At 44.4% G+C, this 19,722-nt stretch overlaps 1 protein-coding gene across 1 annotated transcript; it reads right to left on the reverse strand.

Moving 5' to 3' along the window:
- Window positions 1-1,391: 1,391 nt before the first annotated feature.
- NCAPH (non-SMC condensin I complex subunit H) lies at window positions 1,392-19,507 on the reverse strand. The gene is made up of 17 exons (XM_015420817.1): window positions 19,283-19,507; window positions 19,011-19,104; window positions 18,744-18,836; window positions 17,624-17,762; window positions 17,299-17,417; window positions 13,845-14,034; window positions 13,009-13,100; window positions 12,114-12,319; window positions 11,731-11,879; window positions 9,755-9,861; window positions 9,357-9,479; window positions 9,034-9,141; window positions 7,087-7,254; window positions 6,364-6,480; window positions 4,942-5,027; window positions 3,427-3,502; window positions 1,392-1,895 (listed from the first exon to the last, which is right to left on the reverse strand). The coding sequence occupies exons 3-17, from the start codon at window positions 18,789-18,791 to the stop codon at window positions 1,836-1,838; spliced, it is 1,788 nt and encodes a 595-aa protein (XP_015276303.1). The 5' UTR covers window positions 18,792-18,836; window positions 19,011-19,104; window positions 19,283-19,507; the 3' UTR covers window positions 1,392-1,835.
- Between the last annotated feature and the right edge of the window lie 215 nt (window positions 19,508-19,722).

The raw sequence follows: 19,722 nt of genomic DNA on the forward strand, positions 1-19,722 counted from the left end.
GTGCTGATAGTCAAAGGGACTGAACTACTGAGGGAGTAAATCGTTCACAGCTCTCATAGTAATCATTCTCTATAAGGGGAGAACTAGGACAGCAGACAAAGGGCTAGGTTAGAACTATTCTCTGTGACGTGCTATTTTTTTTTTTTATTTGCAGGGAGACCCATAGTTGAATGTCTGTCACAAAAGTTCACAGGGTGGTTGGGCCAGTCCCTCTGTCTCTCAGCATAACCTACCTCATAGGGTTGTCGTGAGGATAAAATGTAAAGGAGAATGATGTTATAAGCTGCATTAGGTCCCATTCCCATGGAGAGAAAAGTGGTATATAAATATCTAAATAAATAAAAATTATCCCCTTCCCCGGTGATACTTATATTTTTAAGTAAAACATAATTTGCATGATCACTTGAGTAAGCTCTCTGTAACTCAGCACAAACTATTCTGGAAAGAAGGCTCCAGTGACAAGCAATGTTCCCTCTAAGCTGTGGAGTCTTGTGAGCAAAAATTCTACTTTGAGAGCTACTGGCATTAAAGTTGTGAGCGAGTAATTTGGCTACTGTATAAATTAGTTTGCTCTGGAGCCATCCCTCCTGAGCTAAGACAAAAATCTGTGAGCCAGAGGCTAAAAACCTGTGAGCTAGCTGACACTAACTCAGCTTAGAGGGAACACTGGTGACAAGCATGTCTTCAGTTTTAAGCAGAGCTAACAAGATGAGTCACACAAGGACTTACAAGATGAAGGTTATACACTGGCAAGTTAAATACAAAGCAGTTTTGGCAAACCACAGAAATGAGATCATTAAAGGCATGTGGAAATTCACCCTAAGACAATGATGATCACATGAACTCTCATGCTATGTTTACACTGTATTCTGGCATTAGAATGCAGCCAAAACGGGGCATTGCTCTCAAGCCCCATTTCCCCCCATGTATATCAAGGTTGTGGATGACAGAACAATTAGGAAAAAGGGCAGTAAAGCATGATTAGATAATAGTCGTTGAGAAAAAGAAAAGGAAGCGAACATTTAGATAAACAAATCAGAACAGAAGTTAAAACCAAGTAGAAATTGAGAGCCAAGTGAGTACAGGTGCTAGCCCAATCAGGAAAGTTACACAGGAATTACTGTACATTATAAGCAGCCTATGTAATTCACTAGTTAACACAATCATATGAAGAGAGAACCAAAATAAAGGTGTAAGTTACAGGTCAGTTTTGCTACCAGATGCATAAAAACATCTCAGCAGTCCCATCCCCTTCATCAAATGCCTCACCTAACTCAACACCCCCAATGTATAGCAATTAAAAGAACCTGCCACATACAAGCCACAAGCATTTCCATCAGGGGTTTACAGAAACGAAACACAGAGTAGTTTATTGTTTTTTTAAAGGCATCTGTATAAATATATAAAATCAATTACAATAAAAGAATAAGGAGTATAAAAAGGAGACAGGTTAGCTTTCTGTGTACAGCAAGTGGACGCATATGTTAAAAAGCAAACTAAATACGCCTACAAGTCATTTGCAATTATCGTGACTGTGGGGGGTAACACTGACACATTTCAAAATGCTCACGGGCCACAGCATAGAAGAACTCATCTAGTGTCAGGAGGAGAAGATGCAGACTTAAGAGGGTTAAAATCATGATGGAACTCTTGGGATAGGCACACTTTTCACCCACTGCCCATGATTGCAAACTACTGTGTATTCACATGTCTCCCAGAGCTGCCGAAAATGGTGTGATGTTCTCATTAGCATTTCCAGGAGGTGGAAAAGCAGCTATGGATGGTTCAGGCCATACATCTTTTGTGGGCAGACAAACCCTCTTCCAAGTGGCACGTTAGTCTCCTTGGGCCACAAGGACTTCAGACAAATCTTCCACCCCTTCCAGCTTCAGGTTCTGGAGACAAGAAATAAGAACACATATTGTACTTTAAATCCATCTCTTCATGTACAGTTTTATACTCAGTACTACAAATAAAGTTGGTAACTTACAGATTTCTTAGAACAATGGTATCTAAACCATATTCCTGATCATGTTGCTACGATCCACAGGTGTCTATTATTCCACTTAAAACATTTTTAAATCCATCTTTTAGTATTCTGCCATATCTTAATAACATCTAAGCCTGGGAGGGGAGCTGACAGTTAAACACACACACACAATTCTCTCCAAATTGGAAGCTATGTCTATTTGGTATACATTAGGTAGCTGCTTATACAGAAATTACTTGCTTATGTTTGATAAGCAAGTAATATATATATGACCATTCAAGATCACCATCTCTTTGACCATTAAGGGAATGCGGCAACATGTACAGATTGGTGCACAGGTTCTGGTAAGTATGGACCCCACATCCAACCTTAGCTAAGGCAGAACATCCCGGCTGCAGTTCCTAAGGGACCCACATGGCTACATTGACTTCAAGAGCTTTACCATTGTTCTTTGTGTCTCACAGCTGTCATCGCCAGTAATTTAAATTATGGGAAGAGATCCCTGAATGATTACCAAAGCTGAGATATTACATAAACAGCTCAGTCACTTGGATGCTTATGTAGGCAAAGACGAGCACCCTGCCCCTGTTGTGTATTAGAACATGTCATATATACCGTCATCAGAGGCCTGGCCCTGCAGCACCTGAGCAGTGGGCGAGAGCTCCCAACAGTCTGACCGGAAGTAATCATGGTCTGACTGGAAATAACATTCCAACACAGCTGGGAGGGTTGGGCCAATGAGACCAGCTGGGAAATTTAAAGGGCCTGAAGAGAGGGTTGGGGGGAGACGCAAGGATGACACAGTGAGAAAGGCTTGGACAGAGACGGTGGCAGCCAGGACTCCCAGCATGAGCACCAGCAAGAGTGTGTGGGAGGAGCCAACAGCTGGGAGACTGAGAGCAGCAGAGACTGCAGAGAGCAACTGGGGAAAGGACACAGCTGTTGACAGCGTGCGCACAGCATCCAGCAGCAGCCTGAGAGAAGTTGATGCAGCATGCAGGAGACCACAGCAGCAAGTAGCCGGGAAGGGGCTGTGCCGGAGAGAGAGCAACGGAGGGAACAGTGGTCTGAGAGGGACATAGCGACTCAGTTCATTCCTCCCAACCATCACAATGCTGAATGCAGGGGCCTGGAGCATGCAGGCGGGCAAGAATCAGGTGCAGCCACGAGACAAAGGCGACAGTTAGCAAGTGCTGGGGGTCTGCCATGCGGACTCCTGTACCCTGAAAGATGCTGGGACAGACGCACTGCACGAGGGACTGGGCAGGGGTTCAGGTTGTGGGAGAGGAACAGTAGGAGATGGATTGTTTGAGACCAATACTTGTATTAATATATTAGAGGCTTAAAGTGGAGTGGCCAAGGAAGAATCAGGGAGGACGACCCCGGCTGGAGCAAATGGGAGATCCCCTGGTCTGAGGCCTAAACTTCACACATACCTTTTCGTTGGCCAAGTGCAAGAGGCAAGCAAATGCCAATGGTATAGAAAGGTTTTTTGCCATAACAGTAGGCACCCTGAAAAGACACAGAAAAACAGAGCAGGATTAAGACAGACAGTAGCTTTTCCAGAGCTGAAGGTAAAATGATGGAGGGTTGCTGTTCATGTTATACTTGCTCATTTTTCTAGCTTTGGCTCTTTTGAACTGATTTAACAGGTTTTTGCATTGTTCAAAAACCTGTTTGATCCCAGATATCAGTGGGGCAAGAGAAATCCTAAACCCTTATGAACCTGCCCAACCATTACGGTCATCCTCGGAGGCCCTGCTGCACCTTCTGGGATTAGGCAAGAGGCAACCTGGGAGAGGGCCTTCTTGGTCACGGCACCAGAACTCTGGAACTCTCTGCCCAGGGAGAGTCATCTGACCCTTTCTATTGCCATCTTCTGCCAGCGGGTGAAGACTTTTTTGTTCTGGTTGGCATTCCCTCAATGATCTCTCCTTCCTAACCAATGTTCTGTATACATTTTAACTGTTCCATATGCAGTGTTCCCTCTAAGCTGAGTTAGTGTGAGCTAGCTCCGTTTTTTAGCCTCCGGCTCACACGTTTTTGTCTTAGCTCGGGAAGGAGGGCTCCAGAGCAAACTAATTTATGCAGCAGCCAAATCGCTCGCTCAGAACTTTGATGCCAGTAGCTCACAACATAGAATTTTTGCTCACAAGACCTCACAGCTTGGAGGGAGCATTGTTTATGTATTTTAGCCCTGTTTTTTAAACTCTTTTTAAATAGGTAAGCTTGGGAGAGGGGTTTATTTTAATGGTTTTATAATGTATTTTATCGTTGGCCACCTTGGTAGCCTTTGTAAGAGTGGAAAGACAGAATATAAAAATTGTAAATAAATGTACACGCCCCATGCAAAGCAACTGTCACTCAAACCACTTTTATTTGTTTCTTTTAAAAAAGGGCTTTATTTCTAGACTTAGGTTACTTTACACTACTGGCATGCTGGTACAAAGCCAAATCAGAGCAATAATGAACCACAGTACCTTGATCCAGTCATCAATAAGAGTCATCTGCAGGTGGTTATTTGGGCTAGAATGAGAATACTGTCACCCCCCAGGCCACCAGGCTTGAGTTCATCCTCCATCTACACTAAAAATTTAGGTTAGGGCTTGAGATTTCAAGTTCTACAGCCAGCACTCCACCTTCAAGGACCCAGTTGAAGTCTTTCAGCAGGCTCAGCTGAAAGAAAGGCTTCACTGAGTGGTTGTGCCAACAGTTTTAGCAGAGAGGGTTGATAATTGGGGGGTGGATTTGATGACTGGGGGGGAAATGCATTCTCCAATCTGAGACTGAGGGAACAGCCAGCACATAGAGGAAACAAATAGATCCCTCCCACCACCAGCAGCCAGCTCCATATGGCCACTGATTTGTGCACAGTGGAAGACTGTTACGTAGGACAGGAGCAAGTCTGCCCCCCCCCCAGAATAACTATGCAACTAGCATGCCACAAATACCTGTGAAGCAGATCCTTGGTAATGCTGCTGAAGACCTTCTTACCCATCACCACCGAGAAATCAGCGCTTTTCTCCAAGGCGACTTGCTGCTCAAGCAAAAGTCAAATGAAGTCAACTAGTAATCAGATAACACAGATTCAGTGCACCTAAGGCCTGGGTGTGTGCCTCCTAAGATGCAAAAACAATAAACTGGTATTTCTATGCAACAGCTGGTGCTTTTGGACAGCTGAGAATAAATGCACCAAGTAGGAGTACTACTGGTATTAATCAAAAATGTTTGCCAGGCTAAGATGAAAGGTGTAGCAAGGTAAGTATGTTATAGCAAAATAAAGCAAAAGTCCAGTGGCACCTCAAAGACTAACAACACTTATTTCAGTGTGAGCTTTTGCGATCTACAGCTCATGTCCTCAGATACTGTCACAAAAGCTCACATTGAAATAAATGTTGTTAGTCTTTGAGGTGCCACTGGACTTTTGTTTTAAGATGAACGAATGCCTTTTAAATACTAGATTAAGTATGTTCTGTGAATTCATCTTGGAGGAATACAGAAACTCTTCCAGACTTATACCCCATTTTGTCTTCAACATGACAATCATGTAAACCTGAGGCATGGAGTTTCAAGACTTCTAATTTGGAACAACTGAAGGTGATATTCTTTGTCTGCTGTGGAGGCCACTGAACTGAGTACTATTCTGCCTTGAATGTTCAGCTCAACCCTGAAAAGAGTTATACAGCATCTGATGAAGGATCACCTAGTAGTTCTTAAGGCTGATCAGTGTTCACTACAACATAGACATGCATTATGTACGCCACCCCACTATGTAAGAGATCATTATACCTCATTGCATTCCAATATGCAGCAAGCACCAGACACAGTTATAGGGAGCAATTCTGTGGGTGCAGATTTCAGGTCAGAAGCTCAGTTTGCTTGCTTTTTTTAAAGCAGGTTGCAAAGAGATGCTCGATAGCATGTCAGTACTGCCTAGTGAAATCTTTAGAGCCAGGTGAGGAGAGATCAATAAGGTTCCTATGCATACCTTATTGTCCCCTCATCATGACCAACAGAATAGATTATGCAAAGCAGTTTCCTAATCTGCACTCTTCATACAGGTTCCAGGATTCAGCTTTTTCTTGGAGCAGAAATTTGGCTTTTAATAAAAACACACAGCCCAGAATACAGGAGCTCTGAACAGCACCTTTCTAACACCACTGAATCACCACACTGTTGACTTCCTTGAGCACTTTGGTTAAGAGGTGGTATGTTAGTATTTTAAGTAAAATGAACAGAAGCCTAGGAAAAAACTAGAAGGCTGCAGATGACAACTAGCAATCCATGAAGCCAGCTGAGGCCAAGGATAGTATTGGAACAGCCTAAGGCAAAGCAAAGGGAATGTTTGGGGCAGGCTTTCTGTTGGCTCATACCTCTTCCTCAGTTTGATTCTTCTCGGCATCAGTTAGGAGGCACCACATGGCCTGTTTTAACCTCTTCATGTCCATCTTTTTGGCAGTCTTTGCATACTGGATAGCTATCTTGTTGACCTGAAAGAATGGAGGCATGCAGCAATAGCATTATAGGAACAGCACACTCTCCAATCTGACTCTCAAACACAAAAAATTAAGACAAACATTCAAAGATGCCCTTCATGTCATCCAGCCACATGTCTCTTCCTTCACAAGTCTACTGTCTGCCACTCACTCAAAACAGTCCACAGCATAAGATCCTTCTTTTAAGGAAAGAAGAATCCAAGCATACAATCAAAAATGAGAGCTTGGTTTTGGATTCACCTCCATAACCAAGCCCTCCTTTTGGTTTAAGAATTCACCAGCAACTGAGTACAAATGCCTGTTGGCTTAGTCACTGTAGAAACTGGAGCGCCTGAAAAACAACCACCATACTCCAAGAAGGAAAAAAACTTGAATCAAATTAGACCCATTTAAATATGCAGTCATTTTCTGTGCTTGGTGGGCCTATCCAGAGTAACCATGGCAAAGCATGGGGTTAAAGCTGGGAGTTTTGTTTCAGACTGTTTATACTTTAACTCCTTGGTTCTAGTGCCAACTTGAATGCTTGTGGTGCAAAGTATTCAGCACCAGCTTACAGTGTGGACTGTAGACTGCATGGGCCCATTCCACATCAGTACTCACCTTCTGTGGCTCAGCCACAAGGTTTGATTCACCATAGGTGGTGATATTGAGCCCACCATTGAGCTCTATGTCCTGGTCAGCTCCTCCAGTAGGATGAGCGGTCATTTCAAACATCCCACCCTGGCCCATGAACTCATTGGGATAATCACCGTCATCACTGTCAGCATCCTGAACAGAAAGAAACAAAGATGGCAAACTATAAGGCTGAATTCAACTTGGAGAACTGAAGAACATGGTCTTCAACAGAGAGAGGACAATTCAAGTATTTACAATTTGATTATTCAATCAAATGTCCTTATGTACTCCAGCTCCTGCCAACCTAGCAGTTCGAAAGCAAGAAATTGCAAGTAGATAAATAGGTACCACTTTGGTGGGAAGGTAACAGCGTTCCGTACGCCTTGGTGTTTAGTCACGCCGGCCACATGACCACGGAAACGTCTTCGGACAGCGCTGGCTCTTTGGCTTTGAAACGGAGATGAGCACCGCAACCCTAGAATCGGATTCGACTGGCTTTCAAGCAAGGGAACCTTTACCTTTTTACTCCAGCTTAGGCTAAAATGGATCATGCCATGTTTTGACAAAGGGACTATGCTGCCTCTGGTGACAGCAGAGTAAAAACCTGAATACCTCTTAAAGGACTCAGATTTTAATGTTGCTAGATTTCTAGAGGCTGCAGAGAAATATCAAAGGGAGTTTTTTTTTTTTTTAAGATAGCAAAAAAACCCAACAACTCTTAAATAAAACCTCAAAGTTTTAATTTTTCAAGACTTGGTCTAAGAACAGGAGGAAGAAGACGACGACCAAGGTAGTTCTTGTGAGTACCCATTAAATGGCCAGCTTTGTCAGAATCCAACTCACTGGAGCTCTCATTTTTAGAGATCATCTACAGAAAGCAATGTAACTGCACTCTCAAGGAATGCCTATTCTACACCAGCCATCATTTTCGTGAGTAATCAGAAGAGAAGAAGAGATTGGATTTATACCCCGCCCTTCACTTGGAGTCTCAGAGTGGCTTACAAACTCCTTTCCCTTCCCCTCCCCACAACAGACACCCTGTGAGGTGGGTGGGGCTGAGAGAACTCTGACACAAACTGCTCTTTTTCAAGGACAGCTGTGCCAGAGCTTGTGACTGACCCAAGGTCACATCAGCAGGTGCACGTGGAGGAGTGGGGAATCAAACCCGGTTCTCCCAGATTAGAGTCCGCGCACTTAACCACTACACCAAACTGGCTCTCAGGCAGAGATTCTTGCACAAAGAAGCATGCACTGAACTGGGGCACGAAAGGAACTTAGAGACCAAGGCAAACAGATATTAAATTTATCTGGCACATTTGAAGACCACTGCACTCCAGAGAAGCTCCCAAAAATCTTTAGATACCTTCATCCTGCGTTTACAATGGTTCTTTAAGATCCCGTGAATCTTCCTCTGGCCCGTTAAGCACTGCCTACACCACCTCACCCCCACAGCTAGCATAGCAGGTACAGTATGGAAATGGGATATATAAAAACATGAGAACAAGAGGCTCCTGGTTCATTACTATCTTTATCAGTTTGGGCATAATATTTTATGTCTCTGGAATGGATTTTTAAGAACTCTTGTAGATGCACACAAATATCATCCACGCTTAAAAGAATCGAGGATCCAGTTACAAGAATAAAACAAGCTACAGAGATGACACATTCTCCTCATTTGTAGGAACTCTTCCACACCCTGAAGAAAGACTATTACTAAACAGATTTGCCCCTGTGGGACTATTTCTTGATGAAGCTAGCGGGCGGTGTTAGTGCTGGCAGCCCAGACTGGCTCCCTCAGTAGCTAGCTGATACATGTTCCGCCATGACCCACCCAGGTTCTATTACCCAGTATGAAGGCTGTCAAAGTTTTGCTAAGATTAGTACGGTGAAGAAATTCACAGTAGGGAGCACCTCCAGTCTTTGCAACCTCACCTGCAATGCAGGACAGAAATTAGAGATATCATTGGGATTGTTGTAATCATACTCTCCAACCTCATCATCATGACTTGGTGAGTTGGCCTTTAGTGGTGTTTTCCAAAGCTGCCAAAATAAAGGGGAAAAAAAGAAAAAAGGATTCATTAGGACATGACAGAAGAACCATCAAAGTAATGTAGACTTGGATATGTCAGTTCACAATAGAGTCTCTCTCAGCAATTCTCCCGGCAAGCATAGGCTCAGTTTGGCCAAATCAAGCGGAAAAATAGTAGAAAAACAACAAACCAAGGTGGGAGTCAACCCCAGTAGGCAAAGCTTACCCTATTGGCTGGTTTGAGGAAGAGGCGGGTAAGATTGTTGGGATCATAATGGAAGTCTTTGGGGAGGGTGTTGCATTTCTTGTTCTTACTTTCAAGCGTCGCTGGGGCTAGAGTTGTAGCTGCCTGTTTGGGAATATCAAATGCCAACAGAAGAAATCAAGCACTTCCATCTTTGTACCACACTTTTTAAAATTCTGCACAGGAGCCAGTGTGACAAGCAGAAGAGGTATAATCACACAAGTGTTCTGGGAAGCAGTTCTGGTCCTAAGGGTTGGGAAGGGAGAAAGCATGCAGCCATTCAAGAAGGCAAAAGATCGTCAGATGGCGGTGGCTGGCTGGACTGGAGGAGTAGAGGTCATGGGCAGGGGAGCAGGCCACAGAGGGCTCTGAACACCTACCCTTGTCTCACGGAAATGAAGCTCAAACTCAATTTCCTCATCAAAATTTATTTCCAAGACTTTTTTTGCAGTCTTCCTTTTGTTTACCTTCTCACAGTTAGCATCACCTACAAAGGGTGAAAAGGAAGGTACAATATAGAACAGCTGAGAGAAGATGCACCTGCACCTGCTACATGCTGCTCCCTTATTTTATTAAGTTATGCTGCTTTTGTTTTTCTGCTGCTTTCGACTCATCGTGTGGATTTTATAGTTTTATAAAATGCACACTTTAAAAATACAAGTTAGTATGATTGCTATTGCCTCTAAAGAAATGAGCTCAAAAACTCATGTGGGAATAAAGGTTGTTAGCCTTTAAGGGGCCACCGGACTTCTGTCTTATTTCTCCCCAACAGCCTGTCTGAATCCGGCCCTTCTCAGCAGCCATTTACTAACAGTCACCACTAGGAGGAGCTATTCACAGCTCTCCAATCCAGCCTCTCACCTGTGCTGATCTCTGTAGTTATTTCAGTGTGTGTTTGACATTTTATGTCTTTTGAAAGAGCTTAACATGCCACGTTTATTATTGCGGTTGTGTATCTGGAGCTGTCAGGCTGACTTCAGAAGAAAAAGTTTTTCTCTTTATCACTTGTGTAGAGTGTCAGTCTAGGTTGTGGGAGATCCGGGTTCGAATGCTTACTCTGCCAATGAAAGCTTGCTAAGTAACCTTGAGCCAGTCAGTCTCTCTCAGCCTTAACTGTCTCATGGGGTTCTTATTGCAAAGATAAACTGGAGCAGGAGGAGGAGGAGGAGAAGAGATTGGACTTATATCCCGCCCTTCACAAGGAGTCTCAGAGAGGCTTACAATCTCTTTCCGTTCCTCTTCCCACAACAAACACCCTGTGAGGTAGGTGGGCCTGAGAGAACTCTGAGAGAACTGCTCTTGGGAGAGCAGCTTAGAGAGAACTGTGGCTTGCCCAAGGTCATCCAGCGGCTGCGTGTGGAGGAGCAAAGAATCAAACCCGGTTCCCCCAGATTAGAGTCCTTAAGCACTACACCAAATGACATCACACATAGCTTTGGCGCCCCCTTGGGGAGAGATGCGGGGTATAAATACCTAAAATAAAAATGATACACCCCTGCCCCCTCTTTCCAGATGGAGACAGGCTAGTATTGTCACCCTGTTGCTGTCACTGAGACAGCACAGTGACAACAAGGCTTCCACATTGCAGATTTTCCCACAGTTTTCCTACTCCAGTCCCCCAGCAGCAGCTATTCCCCATCTCCTGTGTCACCAGGGCTTTTCCAGCATTTTTTTTAATGTAGCAGTTGAATATTGTTACAATGATATAACAATCTATGTATCAGGCTCTATCCCGTTTCATTGTGGATATATCCTTTTCCCTCTTATATCTCTGCCACAAAAGGGGCTACAGACTTCCTTAAGAAAAAAAGGGAATCCAGAAAGCTTGATATGCATATTGTTATAACATTATAATGCTATTTAAATGCCAACTGAAAAAGCCACCCTAGGTGGCAGGGAGAGGAAATGGCTGCTGTAAGGATAGCAAAAATGGCTGCCATGGACACAGGACTGGAAAAATCCAAACACTCCCACCCAAGTAGTAGCCCACTTCGCTGCAATGTTCCCCAAAACTTTGCAGAAAAGTAGATTTGGGACACATTGCACAAAAGTGAAGGAAACCCTGAGAAGTACAGAAATGTACCACAACGCTGGTGGGAAACAGGGGAAAAGCCCACTGAACCCAGGACAAATAACCAGTATGGAAATGGCCCCTGCCGCTGATCTACCACGCTTCTGTATGAAGATGATCTCCAAGAACTAATTCTTTAAAGCTTTAAGTTTCCATTTAGAGAAACCTAAATCATTTCTTTCCTGGCTCATGAAGACTTGCTGGGATGAAAACCATAAACTCTACCATACGATTGCCTGCTTTTCTACAGACAAGCAGATATTTGAGCCCATGATCTTTCCATACCTTTGTGGCGAGGCTTGAAACGCCAGTGTTCTGGGCCTGCCCACATTAACATGGTTCGGGGGCTGAAATAAGAGTACTCGCTGGGATTCATGGACAAGTGAAGGCACATGGACCCAATGTCTCCTTCCTCCAGGGAAAGCACATCTCTTCTGGAAAAAGCACATAGTCACACTTATATACTACAGCCCAGAGAAAGTTTGACAAGCTCAACCACATTTCTTCCCACAATTTATTACATTTGTATCTCACACATTCTTTAAGGCAGTGGCACATCTGGATTACCCACCATATTATTCCTTGCACTCTCCCACTGCAGAGAATGAAGAACCCTGTATAAGTTTCCTACGAGATCAACGCACACAACGGTTCAGCCCTGAACATACCTTGAGGATCCTGGTGTTACCCTACATGCTTCCATTTTTTCCGAGAACTCCCCAAGATCCTTCGCAACTGTCCTGTCTAGTAGATCTGCATCAAAGTCATCATCTGCTGGGCCCTCAGCATTGTCCACAGAGTCACTATCAACCTCTGCATTGATATCAAACACCTGGTCACTCCTCTTAAATTTTTCCAACAGAGCTGAAACTGACTGAAGAGAAAAGAGGCAGGGGAGTCAAAAGGAAAGATTTTTGTGAAAGACAGAAAGCCGCCCATAAGATATACATAAAATCTGACTGTAGATCTGTGAAATCAGGAATAAAAGAGTTTGGCTTGTGTCACACATACTTAAGAAACATGGCAAGAATCAAATCAAGCATGCACAGAAATTGCATGGACTTTTCATACATTCCTTCCTGTTCCAGCAGCCCCTCCCAAAATACAAAAGGGGTTAAGGGACTCACACGGAGGAATAGCTGTGTAGGGTCATGTACTGCATTAAAGAAAAGAGGGTGAAATTGCCCACTTCTCTCTTTTCTGTCAGCAAAGCTGTGTTTATCAAAGACATTTTACCCCCTTCCCTCTCCTTCCTACAGCACCCCAACTCACATAGCTATTCCTTTCTGTGGATCCTGTGACTTTTTCAGGGGTCGTAAGTGGTTGTAGGCAATGGAGAGGAGTAATGGGGAGGGGCAAGGAATCAGTGCTCTGTGCACAAATGTCTGGATACACACCTGTGTGAAACCGCCTCCATCCTGAGCTTCAGAAAATGTTTAGCTACAAAAAGTTATGGTAAGAAACTGGAACCCAAGGAAGGTACACTATGATATGAAAAAAAGGAGTTCTGGGGTGCATTCACTCATCTCATTTAGTGCAGAGCAACAGCCAGTTTCGACATACCTCATTATGGGTCTCGCTGTCCCACTCAGAAAATAGGAAGCCAGCCAGAGAAGGGCAAATTGTGCGCTTTTCAACACACTGCAGAAGGACTGCTACAAAAGGATCACCAAGAAGTTTGAAGTTAGCAGCCATTCAGAACTCCCATGTTACTATGCTGTTCAAAAGAAGTGCTGTCAATAGAGATAAAGTCCCGGGGGCGGGCGGGCTGGCTTAATCCCTTTGGGCTCCCAGGTCTGGGTATGTTTAACTGGGGGATTGGTGTCCTGCCTCTCCAATCCTTCCTTCAGCTTCTACTCTCTTCTCCTGACAGACCCAGATGCCTTCACCTTCACCAAGAACTGCTCTTTCTCAGCCATCTGCAGAGGATAAGGAATAACTGTTTTCTTTGACTATCCTGACCTTTTTGAAGCCTGCATATGACCTCCCCGTCCCCCACTTCTCACCCTTAAGTAAAAGTGAAACACTGGTTAGTTGAAGTTCTTCTCAACCACTTATATCTACTGTAAGGGAGAAAAAGTATATGTGGACGGGGGAAATAGGAAGCACCAGGCTATCCCCCTTGTCACCATTCCTTTCCTCTCCACAGTAGAGAATTTGGCTCACTCCCTCCCAGTTATACAACCTATTCGAGAGCAAAAAAGGCCTAGATGCAGCTACTGAGACTCCTTTTGCCAAGGAACATTTTGTATTAAACATCTTTATTATCCATGTTAGAGTCTGATTCTTGTTGAGCCACACTGGGATTGGAATACAAATGTAATTAGGAAAAAACACAGAAACATTAACAAGTAGTAGAAGAAGGAAACATAGGGGAGCCAGCAGCTGCTGGCCCCTACCTTTTAAGTCTGCCATTTTCACACAAGAGGAACTTGGTAACTCAGAAGTTTCAGAAGAAGGCAGGGGTGTGACCATAGAATCAAACAGGATTTCACTGAGATAGCTGTGTGTGTGGAGTGTGGTAAGGAAAACGCCAGCTGTACTGCACTCATCGAAAGAGGTTGCAGTCTTCTGGAACATTGGATCGACCTGAGCATAAAACCAAGAAGAATTTCTCAGATTTAACATCAAATTAAAATAAACTTCAAAATCACTGTTTGTGATTCAGTGGTGGCGATTCAGCTGCAGAGTTTCTTGGATGACACCTCCGCATTAGACCCCTTCTAGTCTGGCTTCCGACCAGGCCATGAGACGGAGACGGTACTGGTCGCCCTCACGGACGACCTTCGGAGGCATCTGGATTGGGGCGGTTTGGTGGTGTTGTTGGATCTGTTGGCGGTGCTCTACCTGATGTTGTTTAACATCTACATGCGCCCCCTTGCCCAGATTGCCCGGAGGCATGGGCTGGGTTGTCACCAATATGTAGATGACACCCAGCTCTATCAGCTGTTGGGCGGGCGGTCCGACTTTAGCCCGGAAGATCTGGACCTGGCGTTGAAAGCCGTGGCTGGTTGGCTTGGACTGAGTCAATTGAAATTGAATCCGACGAAGACGGAGGTTCTGTACTCGAGTCGGAGCTGTCCGGGGGTAGGGATCCTACTTCCAACCTTTGATGGGGCGCCACTGGTGCCGGCACCGGAGGTTAGGAGCTTGGGAGTGCTCCTAGATGCCTCCTTAACAATGGAGGCCCAGGTAGCAGCCACTGCAAAGTCAGCCTTTTACCATCTTCAGTTGATTAAGCAATTGGTTCCCTTTCTCGAACGCAATGACCTGGCGACAGTGATCCACGCAATGGTCACCTCGAGACTGGATTACTGTAATGCTCTCTACATGGGGCTGCCCTTGTCCCATATCTGGAAGCTGCAGTTAGTGTAGAATGCAGCGGCCAGGCTGTTGTTGGGCCTCCCAATGCGGGAGCACATCCAGCCGGCACTAAAAGCACTGCACTGGCTGCCTACAACATACCGAATTCGGTTCAAGGTGCTGGTTCTTACCTTTAAAGCCCTATATGGTCAGGGGCCTACATACCTAAGGGACCACCTTTCCCCACATGTTCCCCAGAGAGCACTACAATCGGGGTCCCAAAACCGTTTGGCCCTTCCAAGCCCCAAGGAAGCCAGGCTGGCTGCAACGAAGGCCAGGGCCTTTTCTGCAGCGGCTCCATACTGGTGGAACAAGCTCCTGGAGAACATCAGAGCCCTGTGGGACCTTTTACAGTTCCACAGGGCCTGCAAGATGGAGCTCTTCCACCAGGCTTTTGATTAGGTAGCCACACCACTTAGAGCGAGGCCCTGGCCCCAACACCAACAGTAACATCAAAATCAATAGTATTATACCATCAACAGCCTGACATGACCCAGACCAGCTGTCGGCATATTGTGATTGCTGCAAACATCAGCCATCGTTATATTAGTTGTACTAGCACTCTATAATTTATTATATTTAGGATTGTACTGTGATTTTATCAGTCTTCTTGTTTTAGTGCTTTTATACAGTTTGTAAGCCACTCTGAGACTGCTCTGCAAGGAGGGCGGGATATAAGTCAAATAAATAAATACATTTAGTGCAGAAATAGTGTGCAATGCATTCTGATACTCCGCCAGGAGAAGGCAAAGTAAAAGCCTAAGCAAGTACAGTGAAAGCAAATTCCACAGAGAGAGGAATATGACCTTTTTACAGCCACCATTGGGGGACATAAAACATCTCTTCTTCTCCTGCTGCCAATATTGCAACTATTTTGCTCAAACAAAAAGGCTCAGGCTGAGGCTAAGCAGATGCTGAGTCAGGGGCCACCAGCAGATGTTGATCTATAGAGCATAAAACTCTTCGAGGGACATAATGGGAGAGATGGTCCAGCAGATCAGTTGGTCCCAGACCACATAGGGCTTTAAAGGTTAATGCCATTAACTTGATCCAGTATTCAACTGGGAGTCAATGCAGTTGGCAAAGCACTGGTTGTATGTGGACTCTTAAAGGTGTCCCAGTAAGGACACGCACCACTGTGTTTTGGACCAGCTGAAGTTTCCAGATCAATCTCAAGGGCAGCCCTACATAGAGCGAGTTTAAGTAGTCCAGCCTGGAGGTGACCATTGTATGGATCACTGTGGCTAAGTCACGAGGGAAGAGATAGGGAACCAGTTGCCAAAGATGGTAAAATACTGATCTGGCATCATTCATGATTTGGGCCTCGGTTGAAAGCAAGGCATCCAAAATCGCAACCAAACTCCTCACTGTTGCCATTGGTGTTAATGGCGCTCTGTCAGGGGTTGGGAGTTGGATTCCCAGCCCCCCCCTCAGGTACAGGACCTCCGTCTTTGATGGATTTAGTTTCAGTCGACTCTGCTTCAACCAGCCAGCCAGCAACAGATACAGCTGGGTGTCATCAGTATACTGGTGACAGCCCAGCCCAAACTCCCAAACCAACTGGGCAAGGGGGCACATATAGATGTTAAATTATATAGGGGAAAGGATCACCCCTGAGGGATGCCACATAACCAAAGAGTCACACGGTTAAACCCTCTCCCCAAGTGCCACCCCAACTGTGGAGAAACAAGCCAAGGCACTGCAAGGTAGTGGGTCATAAGATCATAACAGACGGTATCAAACACTGCTGTCAGATCAGGTAATAACAGCAAAGCTGACCCGCCTCAGTCCAGGTGTCTCTGGAGGTCATCCATGAGGACAACCAGTGCCGTCTCCATCCCATAGCCAGGGCGGAAGCTAGACATGAATGGATCCAGGATAAAGGAGTCATTTAGGAAGGCCTGGAGGTTGGAGCTGTTTCGCTGCCACTCTCTCAACTACCTTTCCCAGGGACAGAAGATTCAACACTGGGGAGTAGTTGGCTGGATCAGTAGAATCCAGAGATTAAGAGCAGTCTCACCATTGACCGCCATTAATCAACTCAACTAGGAATTAAACTGATTAAAGCATGCAGCCCTATTATTTGTAGGAGAATGCAAAAAACAAAAAACCAAAAAAAACCCAAAAAAGTTTTTTGGTGTCACAGTTCAACAATGCTTTGAATGCTAAGAAAAGCAAGGCATAAGTATCTTAATACACAGAAACCTGGGCCAGAAGTCTTGCTCTGAACGTGGTCAGGAACATGTCATTTGATCCTCTTATCAAGAACTGACTGCACCCTGAAGGTTTGCCAAGCTTGACAGTGAAGCAATATTCCTTTCACCAGATGAACATGTTTGGTCCCTGTCAGGACAATACACACACACACACACACTCATACCCAAATTTCATCCTTAACCTCTTTAATCAGTCTTCAGGTTTACTATAAATAAGCAAGTGCTTCGGGAAGTGTGGGGAAAAAATACAAATCTTTCAGATAGGTAAACTTACCTCACATCTACGATCTGTGTCAGAGACATTAATGTTATTCAGATTCTGCTCTATCGTTTTGTACAGGTGCTTCCTCTTGCTTGGAGGCTTCTTTCCACTCACAGATTCCACATCTCCACCTACAAGAATGGGCATACTGAACACTCAAACAAGGCTTAAGGTGAAATCTGGCACAAATAATTTCCACACCTATCGCACAACAAATCTAAATCCAACTATTTCGCTCAGGTGCACCTGTGCACCAAAAGTGTGTCCTGTATCACTGAAATATGAGCAGGCCCAATACATACCACTCCCATTCCTAATCATATGCTCAGACACTCACTTGTATCCTGGTTATCCACAGGTTCTGCTGGTGCAGAGTCTTTGCCTAGTCCTCCAAGAACCCTGTAGACATCTGCATGGACAGCATCAACTCTCACAGCATAGATCTTTGTACTGGCATCTAAGGTACCAGCTGCTATCTGTAAGAGGAAATTTAACAAGATTGGGATGGAGCTCCTCCAGTTTGAAGAACCCAAAAGCTACAAAGGGAGCTCATAACAGGCCACACACTGACCTGACAATTAACAGAGAATCAGAACATCAAGGGAGGCCTATTGTAACTGCATGCTGGCAGCAAACAGGAGCACAGACAGACACATATATTTCAATTAGATAATTTGCATCCTGCACCTTTCTGCTCTTTAGTATACCCAAGAAATCACAGGACAGACAGCAAGTACAGTGACAAACATCAAAAAGAGACTGGAACAAGACAGGAGGCTTGGACTGCACTAACATAACACACAATGCTGGCCTTCACACCTCTTGCTCTGGCTCCACACATTCTCTCATCACTATAAGCACTGGTACACAAGGTGGGGGATGACCTGTTTCTCCTCCCTGACATCCCTTCTCCATTCGTTCTCCCACACTCTGATACTGAAGGCCAAATAATCTGAAAAGGGTCCAGAAAGACAAAAATACACTTTCATTGGAACTCCTATTCAGAATATCAGATCCTGCTTCCATGCCTTAGAAGCAGCTGCACAATGGTTTCTTCCCAGTCCGATCACCAACAGGACAAGCAATTTTCCCTTTACTATAGCTTCCTGTATACAGACAACAATCTGAAAACCTGGCAAAGCCAGTTTAACAAAATCCTTGTGGGGCAGGGGCAACTGCACTGCAAGGTGGCAGAGTTTCATTTCCTAAAAGGGCCTGAAGAGAATACTGAAAAGGGAACTTACTTAGATTTGTAGTTCATCCCATACCAAATAAGGAATAATTATATAGTAGCATACATATGTAAGCTTTTCTAAGAAGGGGAGTATAAGGAAATACTAGAGAACCCCCTCAAACTACCAGAAGGTAGGATAGGCACATCTAATCAGATAAGACTTGCTGCTGGTGACTCAATGTTTTTCATTCATATTCACAAGAATCTATTAGAAGACTCTAACCTTAAAGTTGGTGAGTTCACAGTCCTTCTGTCTGAGTATTTCTGTCATATAATCAATCAGGTGCAAACCAAATGCATTTTTGGTGGTGATTTTCTGGAAGAGAACACAGCAATTTTACAGTTACGCATAAATTTGTACTTCAGTAAAGTTACTCTCCACATTTTGAAAAAGGTACATTGAATTCTGTGCCAAGAAAGTCAAATTTTATAGACTGGAGTAGACATGGATTCACTGAAGCTGATTCTTAAAAACTCAAAGGCTTCTTACATTTTCTGTTGAAAGTTTGATACATGTCGAATAATGATCAGCTATCTGGGTATCTGTCAGTAGGGGAATTGCTGGCAATGATGTTTCCACTTGCCTTAAAGGAAAAAAGGTTTAGAAAGCTAAATTTGACACATTTTCCTTAAAATACAGGAGAAAGCATATGAAATTGACTGTGCTCTGTATGAAGCCCTTACAAGCCTTAAAGCATATCCAAGTACGTTTCTGTATTACACAAATGTGCACAGAAGCAGTTGGTGGTCAAGCCTTCTTACTTGTTGGAGGGAGATTGTACAGACAAAGGTGATTCAGTGCTAAATTGCAGGTCGACAACCCTGGAGCGCCGCCGCTGCTTCCTCTCACGCTCATCATCATTCCCAGGACAATTCTCCAGGACAGGAGTGCCAGAGAAGCTAAGAGGTTGCCTCCTGGTACTGGGGGACACAAACACGTTGTCAGTAGAGGAGCTTCTTTCACAACCAGCAGACTGTGGGTTTGAAGAACTCATTGTTGCTATATGGGAAAGACAAAACAACAGCTAATGAGAACTATGATCCAGCTATTAGGCAAGTAGTCCCTCTTCTACATCATCACCCAGAAATCTCTCTTACTACTTCTTGTCAGTTAATCTCCACATGTACTTTATCATCTTCTCAGCACTCCAGCAATAGACTTCCTCTCAAGCACACCAAAGCAAAAGGGAAAAACAGAAAAG

Source organism: Gekko japonicus, unplaced genomic scaffold (genome assembly GCF_001447785.1).
Source record: "Gekko japonicus isolate JY-2015 unplaced genomic scaffold, Gekko_japonicus_V1.1 scaffold2025, whole genome shotgun sequence".
NCBI lineage: Eukaryota > Metazoa > Chordata > Lepidosauria > Squamata > Gekkonidae > Gekko > Gekko japonicus.

Coding starts and splice junctions, on each gene's coding strand:
- NCAPH (XM_015420817.1), bottom strand. CDS start 18,791: ATGACAGAAATACTCAGACAGAAGGACTGTGAACTCACCAACTTTAAG. Junction 17,418..17,623: donor TGTGGATAACCAGGATACAA/GTGAGTGTCTGA, acceptor CCATTCTTGTAG/GTGGAGATGTGGAATCTGTG. Junction 13,101..13,844: donor GAAAATGGCAGACTTAAAAG/GTAGGGGCCAGC, acceptor ATCCTTTTGTAG/CAGTCCTTCTGCAGTGTGTT.